Source organism: Tachypleus tridentatus, chromosome 7, assembly GCF_004210375.1.
Source record: "Tachypleus tridentatus isolate NWPU-2018 chromosome 7, ASM421037v1, whole genome shotgun sequence".
NCBI lineage: Eukaryota > Metazoa > Arthropoda > Merostomata > Xiphosura > Limulidae > Tachypleus > Tachypleus tridentatus.
This window is the reverse complement of record NC_134831.1, coordinates 179,551,294-179,570,901: the sequence shown is the minus strand read 5'-3', so window position 1 is coordinate 179,570,901 and position 19,608 is coordinate 179,551,294. Positions and strand designations below refer to the sequence as shown.

General features: G+C 35.5%; 1 protein-coding gene across 2 annotated transcripts; it reads right to left on the bottom strand.

The window, feature by feature from the left end:
* Window positions 1–3,159: 3,159 nt before the first annotated feature.
* On the bottom strand, window positions 3,160–16,952 carry LOC143257378 (uncharacterized). Of its 2 annotated transcripts, none has more exons than XM_076515956.1 (4): window positions 16,866–16,952; window positions 12,941–13,106; window positions 10,123–10,292; window positions 3,160–7,032 (listed from the first exon to the last, which is right to left on the bottom strand). In XM_076515956.1, exons 2-4 carry the CDS (start codon window positions 13,100–13,102, stop codon window positions 3,531–3,533), a joined length of 3,834 nt encoding a protein of 1,277 aa, XP_076372071.1. In that variant the 5' UTR covers window positions 13,103–13,106; window positions 16,866–16,952; the 3' UTR covers window positions 3,160–3,530. The 2 variants fall into 2 exon arrangements, with proteins under 2 accessions (XP_076372071.1, XP_076372070.1); XM_076515955.1 differs by having other exon boundaries at window positions 16,750–16,910.
* Window positions 16,953–19,608: the final 2,656 nt, after the last annotated feature.

Genomic DNA, 19,608 nt, shown 5'->3' with positions numbered 1-19,608 from the left:
CTCTTCTACTTTCTCAATAACTACTGGTTGTTCTACCATGGTTGGAACAATACTATCCAGATTCCCTTCTACCTTCTCAACCACTACTGGTTGTTCTACTTTGGTTGGAACAGTACTGTCTAGTTTCTCTTCTTCCTGGACAATTATTACTGGTTGTTCTACATTGGTTGGAACAGTACTGTCCAGTTTCCCTTGTACTTTCTCAATACCTGCTGGTTGTTCTACTTTGGATGGAATAGTGCTATCCAGTTCCTCTTCTTCTTGGACAATCATTACTGGTTGTTCTACTTTTGTTGGAATAGTACTGTCCAGTTTCTCTTCTTGGACAATCATTACTAGTTGTTCTACTTTGGTTGGAACACTACTGTCCAGTTTCCCTTCTACTTGGTCAATCACTGCTGGTTGTTCTAATTTTGTTGGAATAGTACTGTCTAGTTTCTCTTCTTGGACAATCACTGCTGGTTCTTCTACTTTTGTTGGAATAGTACTGTCCAGTTTCTCTTCTACTTTCTCAATCACTGCTGGTTGTTCTACTTTTGTTGGAAGAGTACTGTACAGTTTCTCTTCTACTTTCTCAATACCTGCTGGTTGTTCTACTTTGGATAGAATAGTACTATCCAGTTTCTCTTCTTCTTGGACAATCATTACTGGTTGTTCTACATTGGTTGGAATAGTACTGTCCAGTTTCTCTTCTTGGACAATCATTACTGGTTGTTCTACTTTGGTTGGAACACTACTGTCCAGTTTCCCTTCTACTTGGTCAATCACTGCTGGTTGTTCTTTTTTTGTTGGAATAGTACTGTCTAGTTTCTCTTCTTGGACAATCACTGCTGGTTCTTCTACTTTTGTTGGAATAGTACTGTCCAGTTTCTCTTCTACTTTCTCAATCACTGCTGGTTGTTCTACTTTGGTTGGAAGAGTACTGTCCAGTTTCTCTTCTACTTTCTCAATCACTGCTGGTTGTTCTACTTTGGATAGAATAGTACTGTCCAGTTTCTCTTCTTCTTGGGCAATCATTACTGGTTGTTCTACATTGGTTGGAACAGTACTGTCCAGTTTCTCTTCTTCTGGACAATCATTACTGGTTGTTCTACTATTGGTTGGAACAGTACTGTCCAGTTTCCCTTCTACTTTCTCAATCACCTGCTGGTTGTTCTACTTTGGATGGAATAGTACTATCCAGTTCCTCTTCTTCTTGGACAATCATTACTGGTTGTTCTACTTTTGTTGGAATAGTACTGTCCAGTTTCTCTTCTTGGACAATCATTACTGGTTGTTCTACTTTGGTTGGAACACTACTGTCCAGTTTCCCTTCTACTTGGTCAATCACTGCTGGTTGTTCTAATTTTGTTGGAATAGTACTGTCTAGTTTCTCTTCTTGGACAATCACTGCTGGTTCTTCTACTTTTGTTGGAATAGTACTGTCCAGTTTCTCTTCTTCTTGGACAATCACTGCTGGTTGTTCTACTTTGTTGGAAGAGTACTGTACAGTTTCTCTTCTACTTTCTCAATACCTGCTGGTTGTTCTACTTTGGATAGAATAGTACTATCCAGTTTCTCTTCTTCTTGGGCAATCATTACTGGTTGTTCTACATTGGTTGGAACAGTACTGTCTAGTTTCTCTTCTTCCTGGACAATCATTACTGGTTGTTCTACATTGGTTGGAACAGTACTGTCCAGTTTCCCTTGTACTTTCTCAATACCTGCTGGTTGTTCTACTTTGGATGGAATAGTGCTATCCAGTTCCTCTTCTTCTTGGACAATCATTACTGGTTGTTCTACTTTTGTTGGAATAGTACTGTCCAGTTTCTCTTCTTGGACAATCATTACTGGTTGTTCTACTTTGGTTGGAACACTACTGTCCAGTTTCCCTTCTACTTGGTCAATCACTGCTGGTTGTTCTAATTTTGTTGGAATAGTACTGTCTAGTTTCTCTTCTTGGACAATCACTGCTGGTTCTTCTACTTTTGTTGGAATAGTACTGTCCAGTTTCTCTTCTACTTTCACAATCACTGCTGGTTGTTCTACTTTTGTTGGAAGAGTACTGTACAGTTTCTCTTCTACTTTCTCAATACCTGCTGGTTGTTCTACTTTGGATAGAATAGTACTATCCAGTTTCTCTTCTTCTTGGACAATCATTACTGGTTGTTCTACATTGGTTGGAACAGTACTGTCCAGTTTCCCTTGTACTTGGTCAGTCAGTAGTGATTGTTCTACTTTTGTTGGAGTAGTACTGTCCAGTTTCTCTTCTACTTTCTCAATACCTGCTGGTTGTTCTACTTTGGATGGAATAGTACTATCCAGTTTCTCTTCTTGTCGGACAATCACTGCTGGTTGTTCTACTTTGGTTAGAACAGTACTGTCCAGTTTCTCTTCAACTTTCTCAATCACTGCTGGTTGTTCTACTTTGGATGGAATAGTACTATCCAGTTTTTCTTCTTCTTGGACAATCATTACTGGTTGTTCTACATTGGTTGGAACAGTACTGTCCAGTTTCCCTTGTACTTTGTCAGTCAGTAGTGATTGTTCTACTATAGATGTAATTATACTGTCCATTTTCCCTTCTACTTTCTCAATCACTGCTGGTTGTTCTACTTTTGTTGTTATAGTACTGTCCAGTTTCTCTTCTTCTTGGACAATCATTACTGGTTGTTCTACTTTGGTTGGAACACTACTGTCCAGTTTCCCTTCTTCTTGGACAATCATTACTGGTTGTTCTACTTTGGTTGGAACACTACTGTCCAGTTTCCCTTCTACTTTCTCAATCACTGCTGGTTGTTCTACTTTTGTTGGAATAGTACTATCCAATTTCTCTTCTTCTTGGACAATCATTACTGGTTGTTCTACATTGGTTGGAACAGTACTGTCCAGTTTCCCTTGTACTTGGTCAGTTAGTAGTGATTGTTCTACTATAAATGTAATTATACTGTCTAATTTCCCTTCTACTTGGTCAATCACTGCTGGTTGTTCTACTTTTGTTGGAACAGTACTGTCCAGTTTCCCTTCTTCTTGGACAATCAATGCTGGTTGTTGTACTTTTGTTGGAATAGTACTGTCCAGTTTCTCTTCTTCTTGGACAATCATTACTGGTTGTTCTACTTTGGTTGGAACAGTACTGTCCAGTTTCCCTTCTTCTTGGACAATCATTACTGGTTGTTCTACTTTGGTTGGAACACTACTGTCCAGTTTCCCTTCTACTTGGTCAATCACTGCTGGTTGTTCTAATTTTATTGGAATTGTACTGTCTAGTTTCTCTTCTTGGACAATCACTGCTGGTTGTTCTACTTTTGTTAGAAGAGTACTATCCAGTTTCTCTTCTACTTTCTCAATCACTGCTGGTTGTTCTACATTGGTTGTAACAGTACTGTCCAGTTTCCCTTGTACTTGGTCAGTCAGTAGTGATTGTTCTACTATAGATGTAATTATACTGTCTACGTTCCCTTCAACTTTGTCAGTCACTACTGGTTGTTCTTTTGTTGGAAGAGTACTGTACAGTTTCTCTTTTTCTCGGACAATCACTGCTGGTTGTTCTAATTTTGTTGTAACAGTACTGTCCAGATTCCCTGTACTTGGTCAGTCAGTAGTGATTGTTCTACTATAGATGTAATTATACTGTCTACGTTCCCTTCAACTTTGTCAGTCACTACTGGTTGTTCTTTTGTTGGAAGAGTACTGTACAGTTTCTCTTTTTCTCGGACAATCACTGCTGGTTGTTCTAATTTTGTTGGAATAGTACTGTCCAGTTTCTCTTCTTCTTGGACAATCATTACTGGTTGTTCTACTTTGGTTGGAACAGTACTGTCCAGTTTCCCTTCTACTTGGTCAATCACTGCTGGTTGTTCTACTTTTGTTGGAATAGTACTGTCTAGTTTCTCTTCTTGGACAATCACTGCTGGTTGTTCTACCTTGATTGGAATAGTACTGTCCACTTTCCTTTCAACTTCTTCAGTCACTACTGGTTGTTCTACTTTGGTTAAAATACTACTGTCCACTTTCCCTTCAGCTCTGTCAGTCACTACTGGTTCTACTGTTGTTGGAATAGTACTGTCCAGTTTCTCTTCTACTTTTTCAATTACTACTGGTTGTTTTACTTTGGTTGGAACAGTACTGTCCAGTTTTTCTTCTGCTTTCTCAATCACTGCTGGTTGTTCTACTTTGGATGGAATAGTACTATCCAGTTTCTCTTCTTCTTGGACAATCATCACTGGTTGTTCTACATTGGTTGTAACAGTACTGTCCAGTTTCCCTTGTACTTGGTCAGTCAGTAGTGATTGTTCTACTATAGATGTAATTATACTGTCTACTTTCCCTTCAACTTTGTCAGTCACTACTGGTTGTTCTTTTGTTGGAAGAGTATTGTACAGATTCTCTTCTAGTTTCTCAATAACTACTGGTTGTTCTACTTTGGTTGGAACAGTACTGTCCAGCTTCCCTTCTATTTGGTCAATCACTGCTGGTTGTTCTACTTTAGTTGAAACAGTACTGTCCAGTTTACCTTCTACTTGGTCAGTCACTACTGGTTGTTCTACTTTGGTTGAAACAGTATTGTCCAGTTTACCTTCTACTTGGTCAGTCACTACTGGTTGTTTCACATTAGTTGAAACAGTACTGTCCAATTTCCCTTGTACTTGGTCAGTCAGTAGTGATTGTTCTACTATAGATGGAATAATACTGTCCACTTTCCCTTCAACTTTGTCAGTCACTACTGGTTGTTCTTTTGTTGGAAGAGTACTGTACAGTTTCTCTTCTACTTTCTCAATAACCACTGGTTGTTCTACCTTGATTGGAATAGTACTGTCCACTTTCCTTTCAACTTCTTCAGTCACTACTGGTTGTTCTACCTTGGTTGAAATACTACTGTCCACTTTCCCTTCAACTCTGTCAGTCACTACTGGTTCTACTGTTGTTGGAATAGTACTGTCCAGTTTCTCTTCTACTTTCTCAATTACTACTGGTTGTTTTACTTTGGTTGGAACAGTACTGTCCAGTTTTTCTTCTTGGTCAATCACTACTGGTTGTTCTACTTTGGTTGAAATAGTACTGTCCAGTTTCTCTTCTATTTTCTCAATTACTACTGGTTGTTCTACTTTGGTTGGAACAGTATTGTCCAGATTTTCTTCTTGGTCAATCACTACTGGTTGTTCTACTTTGGTTGAAATAGTACTGTCCACTTTCCCTTCAACTCTGTCAGTCACTACTGTTTCTTCTTTTGTTGGAATAGTACTGTCTACTTTCCCTTCTAGTTGGTCAGTCACTACTGGTTGTTCTACTACAGTTGGAATAGTACTGTCCACTTTCACTTCTACTTTGTCAATCACTACTGACTGTTCTACTGCAGTTGAAATAGTACTGTCTACTTTCCCTTCTACTTCTTCAGTCACTGCTGGTTGTTCTACTTTGGTTGGAATAGTATGGTCCAGCTTCTCATCTTGTTCAGTCACCAATGGTTGTTTTACTTTTGTTGGAACAGTACTGTCCAGTTTCCCTTCTACTTGGGAAATTACTACTGGTTGTTTTTGGGTTGGAATGGTACTGTCCACCTTTTCTTCTTGGTGAATCAGTACTGGTTGTTCTACTGTATCTAGTATAGTCCTGTTCAGCTCCTCTTCTGCTTTACCAGTTACTTCTAGTTGTTCTAACATAGCTAGTATAGTCGTGTCCAACTCCTCTGCAACTTGACCAGTTACTTCTGGTTGTTCTACTGTAGCTAGTATAGTCTTTTCCAGCTCCTCTTGAACTTGACCAGTTATTGCTGGCTCTAATGTAGCTAGTATAGTCCTGTTCAGCTCCTCTTCTGCTTCATCAGTTAATTCTAGTTGTTCTAACATAGCTAGTATAGTCCTGTCCAACTCCTCTTCAACTTGACCAGTGACTTCTGGTTGTTCTACTGTAGCTAGTATAGTCCTGTCCAATTCCTCTTCAACTTGACCAGTTACTTCTGGTTGTTCTACTGTAGCTAGTATAGTCCTGTCCAACTCCTCTTCAACTTCACCAATGACTTCTGGTTGTTCTTCTGTAGCTTGTATAGTCCTGTCCAGCTCCTCTTCTACTTCACCAGTTACTTCCAGTTGTTCTACTGCAGCTAGTATAGTCCTGTCCAACTCCTGTTCTACTTCACCAGTTACTTCTGGTTGTTCTAACATAGCATGTATAGTCCTGTCCAACTCCTCTTCAACTTGACCAGTTACTTCTGGCTGTTCTACTGTAGCTAGTATAGTCCTGTTCAGCTCCTCTTCTACTTCACCAATTACTTCTGGTTGTTCTAGTTCAACTGGGTCAGTATTTTCTACATTCTCTTCCATTTGATTAGTTATCACTGGTTGTTCTAGTTTGGCATGATCAGTATTTTCTAGATTCTCTTCAACTTGACCTGCTATTGCTGGTTGTTTCAGTTTGATTTGGTCAGTCACAACAATTTGTTCTGCATTATTACTGTCACCATTATCTTCATCTCCTTCAAGTACCACAGGTTGTCCTTTGTTGGCTGAATCAATATTGTATAGCTTGTCTTCAACTTTGTCTGTCTTGCCCAGTTGTTCTGCTTTATGTAGCCTTGCCTCATCCAGCTTATTAAGTTTATCAACCATTACTGGTTGTTCTAATTCACTACTTTCCCAGTATTCTTTAGTCACCGTTACTGTTAACTCTCTATTTATTACTGCAAAGGATTCATTACTCTCCAAACTACTCCTCTCTGCTGGAGTACACTTTTCCACCTTGTTCACTTGATTATTTTCCTTGAAATCAGTTACATCTAGACTACAGTTCTTAACAGAAAAACCATCAGAAACTTGGCTTTCTTTGATTACTGTGATTGAACATTCTGAAGTTTTATTAATAAATTTAGACAAGTCACTCGATACTTGTAGAACTTCTAAAGGGACCGAAGTAGATAAGTTCTGAGATGCATAGGTGTCTTCAAATGAACCACTGTTACATAGTACATATCTTTCTTCTTCATGTGAGGAACCCTGAAGAGTAGAAACCTGTAGCAAATTACATTTTGAGCCCTCCTTTGTATACTTTGTTCTCCTAGAAGAGAAAACTTGGGTTTACTGTGAGCCTCACACATCACAATTGTAATAGCAGTAAACACCACTAAGAACTATTTTTATGTAATCAAAGTAAATCTCTCTCTTTTGATACTTGAAATTCAGGGTTAAATACTTCCATCAGTGATTGGTGTCTTGAAATATTTAAGTATACTCACCCCCCAATCTTTTTTGTTTGGTGATGCAAAATATTCTTAAATAAAACACTGATTTCTGTATTTAGTACCTAAAATTAACTCAATTATGGAACTACAAAATTTTGAGAGTTGGAAACATGTTCGAGAGAATTATTTTTTGAATATGGTTTTCTAGATGCAAATTTATACAAGATAGCTACTAAACTCTCCACAGAACAGATATTTAATACCTTACAGCACTTTTGAAGTGTTTGTACCTTTGAACAAAACTATCCCTGCATTAGAGTACACACCTCCCACCAAAGATAAGGGACATATTCTCTATACGCAGTACTCCCCTTAAGTACTTTACATAAACCAAAAGTTTATCCTTGATGAGGCAAGAAAGAGATACATCAGACAAGGTGTGGATGGGTCTGTGAAGAAATTAGCATCTTAAATACATTTTCAGGGAAGGAAAACAATAGCTTCAGAACTAAGTACTCATTTTTCTACATGACAGATAGCTGGAACCCATATTAAGGAAATGGTTGAAAAGCTCTTAGAGGCAAGCATAACTCTGTAGAAAACAAACTTCTTGCCCAGTGCAAGTTGTACTATAGAAAGGTTAAAAGGACTTCTTTGCATGGTGCTAGAGTATTGAGAAGACTGTGAACTTTCCTGTATATCCCACCCAGTTGGTCATAATCACTGAGAATGGTGAATTCATTATCATAGGGGGCAGATTAAAGAACACTTCTGGGTAGATACCTTTGCCCTACTTCTGATCAGAGAGTGCATTTCACTTGGTCTGATACATATAAAGTTACTCTAACCCAAAGAGAATTCTCCATATCCACCAAGCAAGTTGTTTGATGTTGCAAAAATAAAGGATCTCCCATTTCACTAGAAAAAACTAAGAGGGAGGGTTTTGTGAACCCAGTAAGAATAATCTCTCTATCACTGACCAGTCATTACTATGTACAATCCAAGTTCAAAGGTAATATTAAAGTGCAAGACTGCTTCCTATACATGCAGCATGATGAGAAGGGTATTTATCTGAAAAGCAGTGCTAGAGCCACATCTATCAAAATAAAAACAATTTTTTTTCAAACCTGGTGGTGCTTTAAATACTATACACATACATAAACCACTCAGTCAAAATGTTTCATCTACAGAGCATCAATGCCAGATGCAAAAATAACATGAAGTGCCAAACATATAGGAGATGACATTGAAAAGACAAAGGATACCATTTCCAAAGAAGGACAAAAGTCAGAAGAGTTGTTAAAATAGACGTAGAGGTGTTACATGGTGGGAAAATTGATATTGCCTTTACAAATAAGGTAACGGCATGTTGCCCATATCAAACACAGGAGACAACTGTTGTCTGAACAATCATACAGGGAAGAAGTATTGAAATAGAACATCTGATTGTTCCCATGGTCATTCTAAATCTTAAGGAAGGAAGGAGTGGTCCAAAATAAATGCAACTTGTCCTTGTAATAATAAAAATGTGGAAGATGTTTGGGGAAAGGGGGATACAAGGTATTTTTTCCCCCACAGTGAGGAAGAAGAACAAAATACATTTTAAGATGGTACAGAAAGTAAGAAACAAAAGAATCTAATGGAGGACCTGTAAAAGAGATGAAGTTTAGTGAACAGAGTAATTGTAACTGGCAATAAGGAAAACAGACTGCTTGCAAAGCAATATATTAAAAACATTTGGGCAACTAAGATCAATGGGTGGTCAGTATCAATAAACTATCCACTTGTACTAACAAACCATGAAGGTGAATAGCCAACAACAGAAAAACTGACTTCTTAGTCTGATAAACTTTCCATCTTACAAGTGACTAGAAAAAAAAAAAAAAAGGCTAAGAGTAATGGGAAAAGCATGACATGTCATGGTGAAAGCCAGACATTCAAAGCAAATATAAGAGGGACTTCAAATATAGAACAGATAGAGACTCCAAAATTTAAGAAGCAATGGTGCAGGAACCATGACTGAATGGTCAAAACAGGGAAATAAGAAACAAGCAATGGGTGTCATGAATTTAAAATACCACCCTGGGAAAAAGTTAGATATGCAGGCAGAAATAGGGCAACTATAGAAAGGTTCACAGAGTTTGAAACCAGAAACCACGAGTAAAAGCTTGGTGTGGAAGTGAGCTGCAAATGCATCAATAAAAGAACGTCAGAAATAGAAACAATCCACAAAAAATTTTCACCTGGTCTCAAATCCATAAAATATGTTTGTAATTCATATCATAATAACTGAAATTTCATTTGAAAGCTATCTGGGTGAGTGCCTTTCCAACAATGAAGAAAATGTTTGTTTTAACTTATGCAAAGCTACACAAGATATATCCGTGCTAGCTAACTCTAATTTAACAGTGTAAAACCAGAGGTAAGGCAGCTAGTCATCACTGCCCACCCCAACTCTTTTACCAATGAATAGTAGTATTGACCATTACATCATAATGTCCCCCCCTGGTTCAAAAAGGGTGAGCACATTTGGTGCAACAGGGATAAAAAAAATGAAGCAATGAAACAATTATTTGAATGTTAATAAAAGTCAAATAATAAGCACAAAAATACCATAAATCTCAAGGGGGAGAGATAATACTATAGTACAAAAGAAAAGAATAAGCTTTTGATGTAAAGAGCTTAAGAAGAGTACAGAATGTGACAAAGTATGTGTCACCCTTTTATTAATAGAGGGGTACAGTCTGATGCTGATTGCATCATGCAGTGGAGTAGTACACCTTATTATGTATACAGATGAGAGGAGTGACATTCAAAGATTTGGCACATGTGAAAAATCGTTTTTTTGGGTAAAGGTGCAAGTTATTAGTTATCTTCTGTTTTGCAAAGAGGTGAAAGCATTTTTCGAGTACCGATCTATTTTCTTTATTCCTGTCGGCAAAACTACGAAAATCCTCTTCTCTTACCGATTCAAAGGCATCTGCTCTATAACTTCATTCACTATTGCGTAAGCAACTTCCATGTTTTCCTGATGGTCATAAGATGTCACAACCACGTTTCTCTCTCTCCATTGTTCTGCTTCGAGGTTTCTGTCGAACAAGTTTACTTGTTTCACTTCTTTTCGTCCGTGTGCAAGCTGAAGATTAAATTAAATCTTTAGACACAGAAAACCAAGTGTAAAATATATGTTTTTAGTATCAAGTTTAACTTATCAGTATGGATGTATTTAGACTGACAGCATGCATTCACCTACTATATTACACAACAAGTGAATTGTTTTTCAGTACAGATATGACGATGCAGTTGGTAAAAATACTACTGCATTTAAACGGTTAACCGACAGAATTGACATAACTGGTAGAAGTTTGGAGCAGTTTGGTCTACGGTTAATAACAGTTTATCTTAACTCCAGAGACAAGAGAAATATAATAAATATGTGAAAGGTCATTGCAAATTGCAGATGTGCAAGACAACTTGAGTGCTAGTTGCTAAAAAAAATCAATTCCAAGTTATCCAATTGTAAATGTAATCTGAAAGATTTATTGATGTTGTGAGAATTACAATTTCATTTTTGGACCATTATTTAGAATATTTTTTCAACTATAAAAGCTTGAAAAATGAAATGAGTTGAATAGCTGTATTCAAGACAGCTGATATGGATATTAAAACTTCAATTAAAATAAAATGCATAACTTTTGACCTTAAGTCCAAAGGTTAACCTGAAGATGACCTAAGAAAGTCAAAACATTGTTCTGTACATTATTTTAATTAAAATTTTAATACCCACATCAGCAGCCTTGAGAATACATTTTTACTTCAAATGGGTTTCTCGTCATCAAAAGTTAAACAGCTTTACATTAGTACTAGTAGGGAACACTGCATTTCTAGATAAATGTGGTTTTGGTAGCAGACAAACAGAATTTCAGCGTATCATATGATTACATTAGTAGAGAGTATTTAGCCCCTATGTGATTCTGTTAGTAGAAAAACAATTTCTATTTGTTACTGTACAGTTCTGAATAATAGTACAGGGTGGACAAACTGCAAACTTCTAACAACAGTACAGGGTAGAAAACGGGGTTTTTTTCCCTCCAAACTTCATTTCATATGATCTTCCAGGAGATTGGTTATCAAATGGCAAGGAAATAAAAAACATGCCCACTAAAATCTTCATTATTAATAAAATAAATTCATTGTAATATTAATTTTATCAATGATCTGAACAAGCTAGTAACCTGTCATGTTTAAGTGCATGGAAACACTTCTACTTTGAGTTTCAAACAGGCCAAAGCCAATATGCCGCTTTGCAGCACATCTCCCGACAGGTCACAGAGTATGATAATAAGACGGCCTAGCCTGCAGTTGCTTGACTCAGAATGACTAAAGTGAGAGATGCTTGTGGATTCACCAGAAAATCGAGGTGGCCAAGATCATTAGACCAAACCTTAATAACTATACAGGCCCAAATAAATATTATACCAGGTGGAAAAGAGACTGAAAGTAAATATTACATGTACAATTATTTGGAACTCTATAGTGAGTAGTTCCATGAAGAAATGAGTTATTTCCATGTAAGTTGTATTGCTCTTGTAATCTGTGGAAGACTATCTTTCTGTAGGTTTTGAACCAGAATTTATCAGTCATCTTGCAATTGGACCTTGACCCAAGACCAGCTGTTACAAGACAGCAGCAAACCTAGTATCTGGAAAAGTTGAATGGTTACACAGCATTTAAATAAATATTACACACAATTATATGCTAGAAAGATGAATAGCCTGAATAGCTACATATATTTTTCAAGTGCTCTAGTCTTTGTCCAGTGTTTCGTGTTTTGTCTATACAAGACAATCGACTAAAGCACACAATTTATACATGCTATCTTTGAATGTTACATTGCCTGGAAGTTACTGGTCCTATTTTAAATAGACTTGAACCTGTTTTTCTTGTCTATTTTTTGAGTGTTGCAAATAATGTTGTGAACAATGATTCTGATTTATTGCAGCTTTCTCTGCTTGCATCACGAAATTGAATGGTGTACTCACAACTGAACAGTATATGTTCTAGACTATGAGAAACATGACCATTATATTTTTAACAATAATTTCTTTATCTAGTCCTTCAAGGAGTCTCAGGAACTATAATAATGTATAATAATACTATTATAACTACACTATATTTACTATATCCTTCAGTGATGGCATGTTTAACTCAATTTAGAGCTCTTCAGGTCAGCTGGGATACAACAAATAAAGTTGTAGATGGAACACTATTCAAACAAGCCCTATGCTACAACTGTTATGATGTCAAAGCCTCTTACAACCTGATATCATTATACACAAAACAAATTGTTAGGTTACACAAATATTTATTTTAAGAACCTTAGGAGCAGGGAACAGTTATATATTAACATTTGTTTCCATTCAAACATAGAAAAAGAAAGGACTCAATGCAACATTAAGACTTTGTGTTAGCAAATGGATAGACTACTTCTAAAAGGTCCTTTTATTTCTGAAATGGTAAGTTTAGTGATACGTTAATAAAAAGTACGTGATAACCGTGAGCTATTTATTGTGGGTTAGATAACTTTTATAACCAAGTTATTTTTCAAAATAGTTATATGGATGTAAAAGGTTAAATTTTAATTAGTTCAATGTCTGGTGTTAATTGGTCTGGAAATAAGTAACATGAAAGTCCAATCATTTTGTTATAGTCTTACCCATACATTCAACACCTATTTGATAGAGCAATGATAATAAAACTTCAGTTTAGTCTATTTTTACATACTCTTTCTACTTTATCCACTATTGCTCTACTGCTGCTATCTATACTTGACTGGATAACAGAAAAGGCCCTTCGTTCAGAACATGGAACTATTTTATCTTTTGTGTTGTCATCTCTTACAGGAGGAAAATTTTCTTGATCATCTAGCTTCACTTCAGAGATCATACTTCTGAAACAGAAAGAAATCTGAGAAAAAAAATCTATAAATAGGTTATTTATAATCCTAGAGAGACTACTGTAAAGATGAAACAGTAATATTACAGATTTAAAAACAATAATGCCAAATGGATCAGTCCATGTTAGGTCAATCACCTCCACTGAAGAAAGACGTTTCCTTGCTACGAAACAAGAAAAGGAGCCTTCTGATGGTGTTACTGAATATATCAAATAGCTAGCAGCAAAAGTAGGCCTTCAAAGACTGAACCAGTTATTACCCAGAACCCTCCCTGAATAGCCCAAAGAAGTTCTATGTAGCATTCACTTTGAAAACATCATGATAGATAAAGTTTGCACTGAGAAGTAAATCTTGCAAAGGCTTGATATATTAGTGATGACAGCAGAAACACAGAAGTCTAATCCCTTTCAAAAACTGATCATGAGGGATTAATCTTCCCAAAATGAGAAAAAGTTTGAAAGTTAGAAGCTTGAGAGAGTTTATCCAAATAGAAGACACTGCTGTCTGTGAACAGCAAATGGTGACTGGACATTGTTGAAAAATGTCTGTCAGAAAGTTACTAGATCAGAGGTAAAGTTGTGCATACTGCTGAACTAAAATAAAGTTGTTTTTTTCCCTATAGCACCCAGAGATGTTGATTGTGGAATAAGACCAAATCCTCCCAATGGATAACCACACCATGGCAACATACACATCGTCTGACAGTAGCTACAACACCCAAGACCACTAACCGAGTCAATATAATAGACTAAAAATGTTGAAAGCATTTGCAATTTATGTAAGTTTACCTCATTAGCCCTTTCATCTACATGTTTGGATCATAACTATTCACATTTCTAGCTGTGTTAATCTTACTGTATTATTAAAATCACAAACTGAGTAAATTGTTTTTCCTTTCCAGCCATAACAAAATTTATCAAACAGAAAACTATAAATACACAATATAATGATTGAATACTTCCCTATGATCTCATACAAAGTTCTGGAATAAATTTCAGCAACTAGCCTTGATTTCAACCATCTATGATGGGGTTGACAGACCAAGTCAGGTCAAGAGTCAAGAACTGAAAGCCAAAATTTTGAATATTAGAAAAAAGTAGTATATTTGGCAAGAACACAAATTGAGATTTCCAGAATTTTTTTTTTTTTTTACTTTTACATTAAACATACAGGTGTTGGTACAATTATTATTGGTCTCATCTTGGAACCATTTTGGGTCAATTGTTTGGTCACCTCTCAAAAAGTCATTTAGTGTAAACCTTGGACAGATCTTGTATCTCCACAGCACCAACATCCTCACCATCTGAATTAGAAGAGGTCAGAAACCTTCCTGGAGTGTTTGATGGTCTTTGAAATGGACTTCCTCCATGTGACAGAATCAGTGAACTTAAAACAAGACACAATAAACTTTTGGACAATAATAGCTAGTTATGGATTTCTTTTTTAACATCTTAACTCAGTGGACAGAACAACTTACATGGACCAACAAATCCTTCATTGTCCTTAAATGTTATCAGATATGGACTGACTGAAATAAGTGTAACTGTAATAATAATTTTAAAAATAACAAACATAGACATCACATCTAAGCAGCAAAACAAAAAACTGCAAAAGAAAAAATAGAAAATGTTAGTAAATTAATAATAAACATTTTTATGGATATAAATTTCCATATTTTTCACAGATACATGAAATAATAGGTGGGCTTACATACAACTATTTTTCTTACTTTAATAATTATTATATTAAAGTAACTCAGTCTCAGCACAAGTGTGGTAAAGACCAAGAAAGTTATTTTTTTTTACAAAATGGTGTGCTTACATTTTTCTTTATTCTACGCGTTATGAGCTAAACATTTTCTCAACAGCAGTAGCTCTCACAGCTGTTTTGATACCTGTGGTTGACAGAGCATAAACAGTCCACTGTGTAACTTTGAGCTTAATAACACAGCATATTTTCCCAACAGTATTTTCCTTAATGTCTCAGTTCACAAATAATTATATTATTTACACTTATTTGCATAACTACTTTAAGTAAAATGTTTTAATACTGAGATAAGGAGCAACAACTGGCCCATGACAAATATATGTTTAGAGGAGGTTATCATATTGGGATAGGCTGAAATTTGTTGGTATTTAGTGCTGAAGAGAAGAGCCTGAATGCACAAGGACGTGGCTAGTTTAAGGATTGTAGATATTTCGAATACATAGATCCAAATGACCAATCCATAAAACAAAAGAAATTTTTGACAGTAAGACTCACAAACATTCACTTCCAAAGAAATTAAACCCACTCATTATTTGCCAAGAACTTTTTCCCTTGTTAGTCAATAGTCTGCACTACTACAACCACTGATGGCAACTCATTCTGCATGTTTATCACCAAGGAAAATAAAATGGTCTTAAGTGATGTCTTGTCTTTCTAAGACTTCCATCCAATTGCAGACAATGTCTTATTAACACAATATAACATAAATAAATCAGATATCTTTATCCTATTAGGTCTTCAGATAATCTTGTAAAAATATTAAGATAATTTCTTAGTCTTATGTTTATTTTAACAAAAAAATAACCAGTATTTATCCTATGAAATCTTTAGAAAATCTTGTTAACTTTAGTGAGATTACTTCATATATTACTGTTTTCTGATGAGAAAATAAAGGGATGTCAACTTATCTTTAGCCCTTTTAATCAATTTTTCCCTTCATGGAATAATTATTGTATTGTTATAGCAACCCTCCACTGAACCACTTCCAATAAATCAATATTATTTCTTAGATAAGACTGCACACAATATTCTGAGGTATAACTACTGGTTTGCAATTTTGTGTGAAAGGAGACTAGAGTAATATTTTAATTTTCAGATATTAGGGATGGATACAAGAAAACTTAAATGACAGTGAAAAGGGATTTGTGGATGCAACTATTTGGTTATAACTTAACAATTACACTACTTACTACACTAGATTGATCAATAAATGATCTCTTGCTTGGTCTTAATTAGTTATTACCTTAGAATACAAATGAAATGGAAAGCTAAAACTTGCAATGTACACAGTGAACATTAATTAACAAGTTTTAACATTGACAGTGATAGTAAACACGGACTGTGTGGTAAGTTTCAACTTAATTTCATAGTTTATAAACTTATAATTTACAAATTACACTGTAATTTACATAATAGCTAGTATTTTAGTACTGTAGTAAAACATTTATAGCCAATATTATTAAGAGCTACTATTTTTAAACTAAAGAAATGCCCGGAGAAACAGATAACTTAGCTAGATACTATAGTATTAACCTTAATATCTTTATAAATTAATTTCAATCAACTCTAAAACTACCAATTTAAGTAAACGAAATACTACCAGTATTTTCACATACTGAATGTAAAAAACGAAAGTATTACTATTAGTATTACTAATACAATGTAAATTGTAACTTGTAAGGTTTATTAATACCAGTACTAGTACTACTATCAGTATTGGACATAATACTGCTTTATTTTAGTTTAGTAGAAATGTATTCCTTTATTTGTACTTAGTATTATTAATAACAGATTGTAGAAGCAACATCTTACGTTACGGCTTATTTTTGAAGCTCATTCTCATTAAAGTTACTAATAAAATAATTCTTACTTTGACGTAAAATTAAAAGACATCACGTTTCAAAGATATAAGGAACGTCATCGGAAACCTAATATCAACGAACGAAAATTACATATGCAAAAGAACGTTAGGCTAAACGTATTTACCGTTGATATTTACTCACTACCAAAAAATTTCAACAATCAACTGTCCCGCCGTTTGAAATAAATGTAGTAGTATTTGTAACACGTCACTTCCGTTTAGCGACCCAAGGTGTGGGTAAAGAAAACGCGATATGAAAAGGATAACAGGAATGAACTGATCAAAATTCAGTCTTTACAAAAATAAAACATGTAAATAAATCATACATTATTATCTATTAAGTGAACTTGGACAAGACGAGGTAAATTACTCAAGTTACACAGTATACCGTAAATATTAAATTAAACAAATGCTAAGAAATTGTCACAATTTATTTTTAATATTTTAGTGACAATAAAAACTTGAAAAGGGGTGCAAAATTTCTTGTATAATAATAACGTGGAAAAATTATTTTTATCGTTAATATTTTTCAGCATAAAACAACCGTAGTAAATTGCTACTTTTTCAAATTCTAGAATGGGACTTAATAATTACGTAATTTACATGTTGGTCAACAGATAACACTAGCGATTCGTGATGAAGGGAACCAACCCACTTGAGATAAATATGTATTCTCAAGACGGCTGGTGTGAATATTAGCACTTTAATTAAAATAAGGTACAGAACAACGTTTCGCCCTTCCTAGGTCATCTTCAGGTTGACAAAGAGTTGATTTAGGTCAACCTGAAGTTGACGTAGGAAGATCATTAAGTTATTCTGTACTTTATTTTGATTAAAGTGCTAATACCCATACCAGCCGTCTTGAGAATACAGATAATATAAACATCTTCGATTTCATTTGACAAATAGAACTTTATCTGTATTAATATACGACACAAAACTATTCTTTGAAATCCATTGATCTTATTTTTCGTATAAGAGACATAATTAATGACATCTCATTAAAACAAAGAAATTTATTCAGTTACTTCAAATCTGATAATAAAAAAAATTGGGTGCTTACATTTGATTTTTTTGTTTTTGAATTTCGCGCAAAGCTACACGTCCCTAATTCAGCAATGTAAAACTAGAGGGAAGGCAGTTACTCATCACCACCCATGCCAACTCTAGGGCTACTATTTTACTAAGGAATAGTGGGATTGACCGTCACATATAACGTCCCCACGGCTGAAAGGACGAGCATGTTTGGTATGACGGGGATATAGCTGGAAGACCTTTTAATAGACAAATTTGCTTGTCGCGGCAGGGAGCGCAATCATTTCGTCAACTTGCATGTTGAATGGCATTGCAACAACCAAGGTTTACGCGTGATAGACTTACAGGTTTTTGTATTTATATATCTTATATTTTCTCCCTTTTTCTTTTCAATACGACTCTCAGAGTTAGATTTTATTTCAAGTGAATCAATAAACATAATGGATAGTTTACAATTTTGATCTGTATTCTAAATTTTAGAGACTTGCAACATACATTGTATAAGTACTTTGGTTTGCTCATTAAGGTTAGTTTATTACAAGAAGCGTTGAACCTGCCTTTCACACTAGTGTTTTTAGTTAGTCCATCAAAGTTGCGAAGTGAAAGTTTCTTTACAAGGTTTATTTTCAATAATTATATTAACTAAGTATCTTTCTACGAATGGAAGCATTAGGGTTACATATTACACCCAAGCCTAGCTTAACGACTATTTCCTCTTCTGTTCTCTTTAACAAGTGAGAATATAACACTATACCTCTCGATAAGGGGCGTTCCGTCTTCGATTTATCGTCGTTTGGTCGTTGTGTGTGACCTTGGAGGGTCAAGTTCTCTTTGGACCTCATCGTCTCTAAGGGACATTCTATAATTTACGGACATAACTCTAAATTACAGCAAGGCTTAAAAGGAACAGGAAGCATCATAGAAAGAAAAACGATTAAAGAAAACATTTTGTCATCTTAGAAATATACATTGGTATGTATCTTTTGATTGTGTAATGTATTTTTGGTGTTATCTGTACCTACACTGGAAAATTATAGGTGTGTGAGTGTGTTTTCATGTAGCGAAGCCATATCAAACTATCTGCTGAGTCCACCGAGGGGAATCAGCCCCCTGATTTTAGCGTTGTAAATCCTTAGATTTACCGCTGTACTCATGGGGGGACCCGGCATGGCCAGGTGAGTTAAGGCGTTCGAGTCGTAATCTCAGGGTCGCGGATGCGAATCCCCGTCACACCAAACGTGCTCGTCTTTTCAGCCGTGGGGTACGTTATAATGTTATGGTCAATCCCACTATTCGTTGGTAAAAGAGTAGCCCAAGAGTTGGCTGTGGGTGGTGATGACTAGCTGCTTTCCTTTTAGTCTTACACTGATAAATTAGGGACGGCTAGCGCAGATAGCCCTCGAGTAGCTTAGCGCGATATTCAAAACAAACAAACAACTGTATTACAACGCTAAAATCTGGGAGTTGATCCCTCGCGGTGGATAGAGTGTAAATAGCTTATTGTGTAGTTTTGCGCTAAAGCAAACAAAAAAAAACAACAAAACAAAGACGTCTCGCATAAACACATAGAATGAAATTAAAGTTAATAGTTTTTTTTTTTGGTGAATACTCTTTACTTACATTTCATTTTAATATTTATTACACTTACGTAAGTCAAAATGTTTGTGACTTTCTTGTCTGTTTATCATAAGAGGAGCTTACAGAAAACAATAACCTTCCATCTCTCCCTTTCTACGCAAATAACTAATAATAATATTAAAACTATATAAAAAGAACCGCCATTAAAGCACTCAAAGAGAAATTTCAACGCAACAATAACCAATAACAAGAAAC

What these genes read in the sequence shown, in the direction of transcription:
- LOC143257378 (XM_076515955.1), bottom strand. Translation starts at nt 16,772, where the DNA reads ATGTCTTTTAATTTTACGTCAAA. An exon ending in TCTTTTAATTTTACGTCAAA is followed by an intron (nt 13,107 to 16,749) that starts GTAAGAATTATT and finishes TTTCTGTTTCAG; the next exon opens with AAGTATGATCTCTGAAGTGA. An exon ending in TAGTGGATAAAGTAGAAAGA is followed by an intron (nt 10,293 to 12,940) that starts GTATGTAAAAAT and finishes TTTAATCTTCAG; the next exon opens with CTTGCACACGGACGAAAAGA.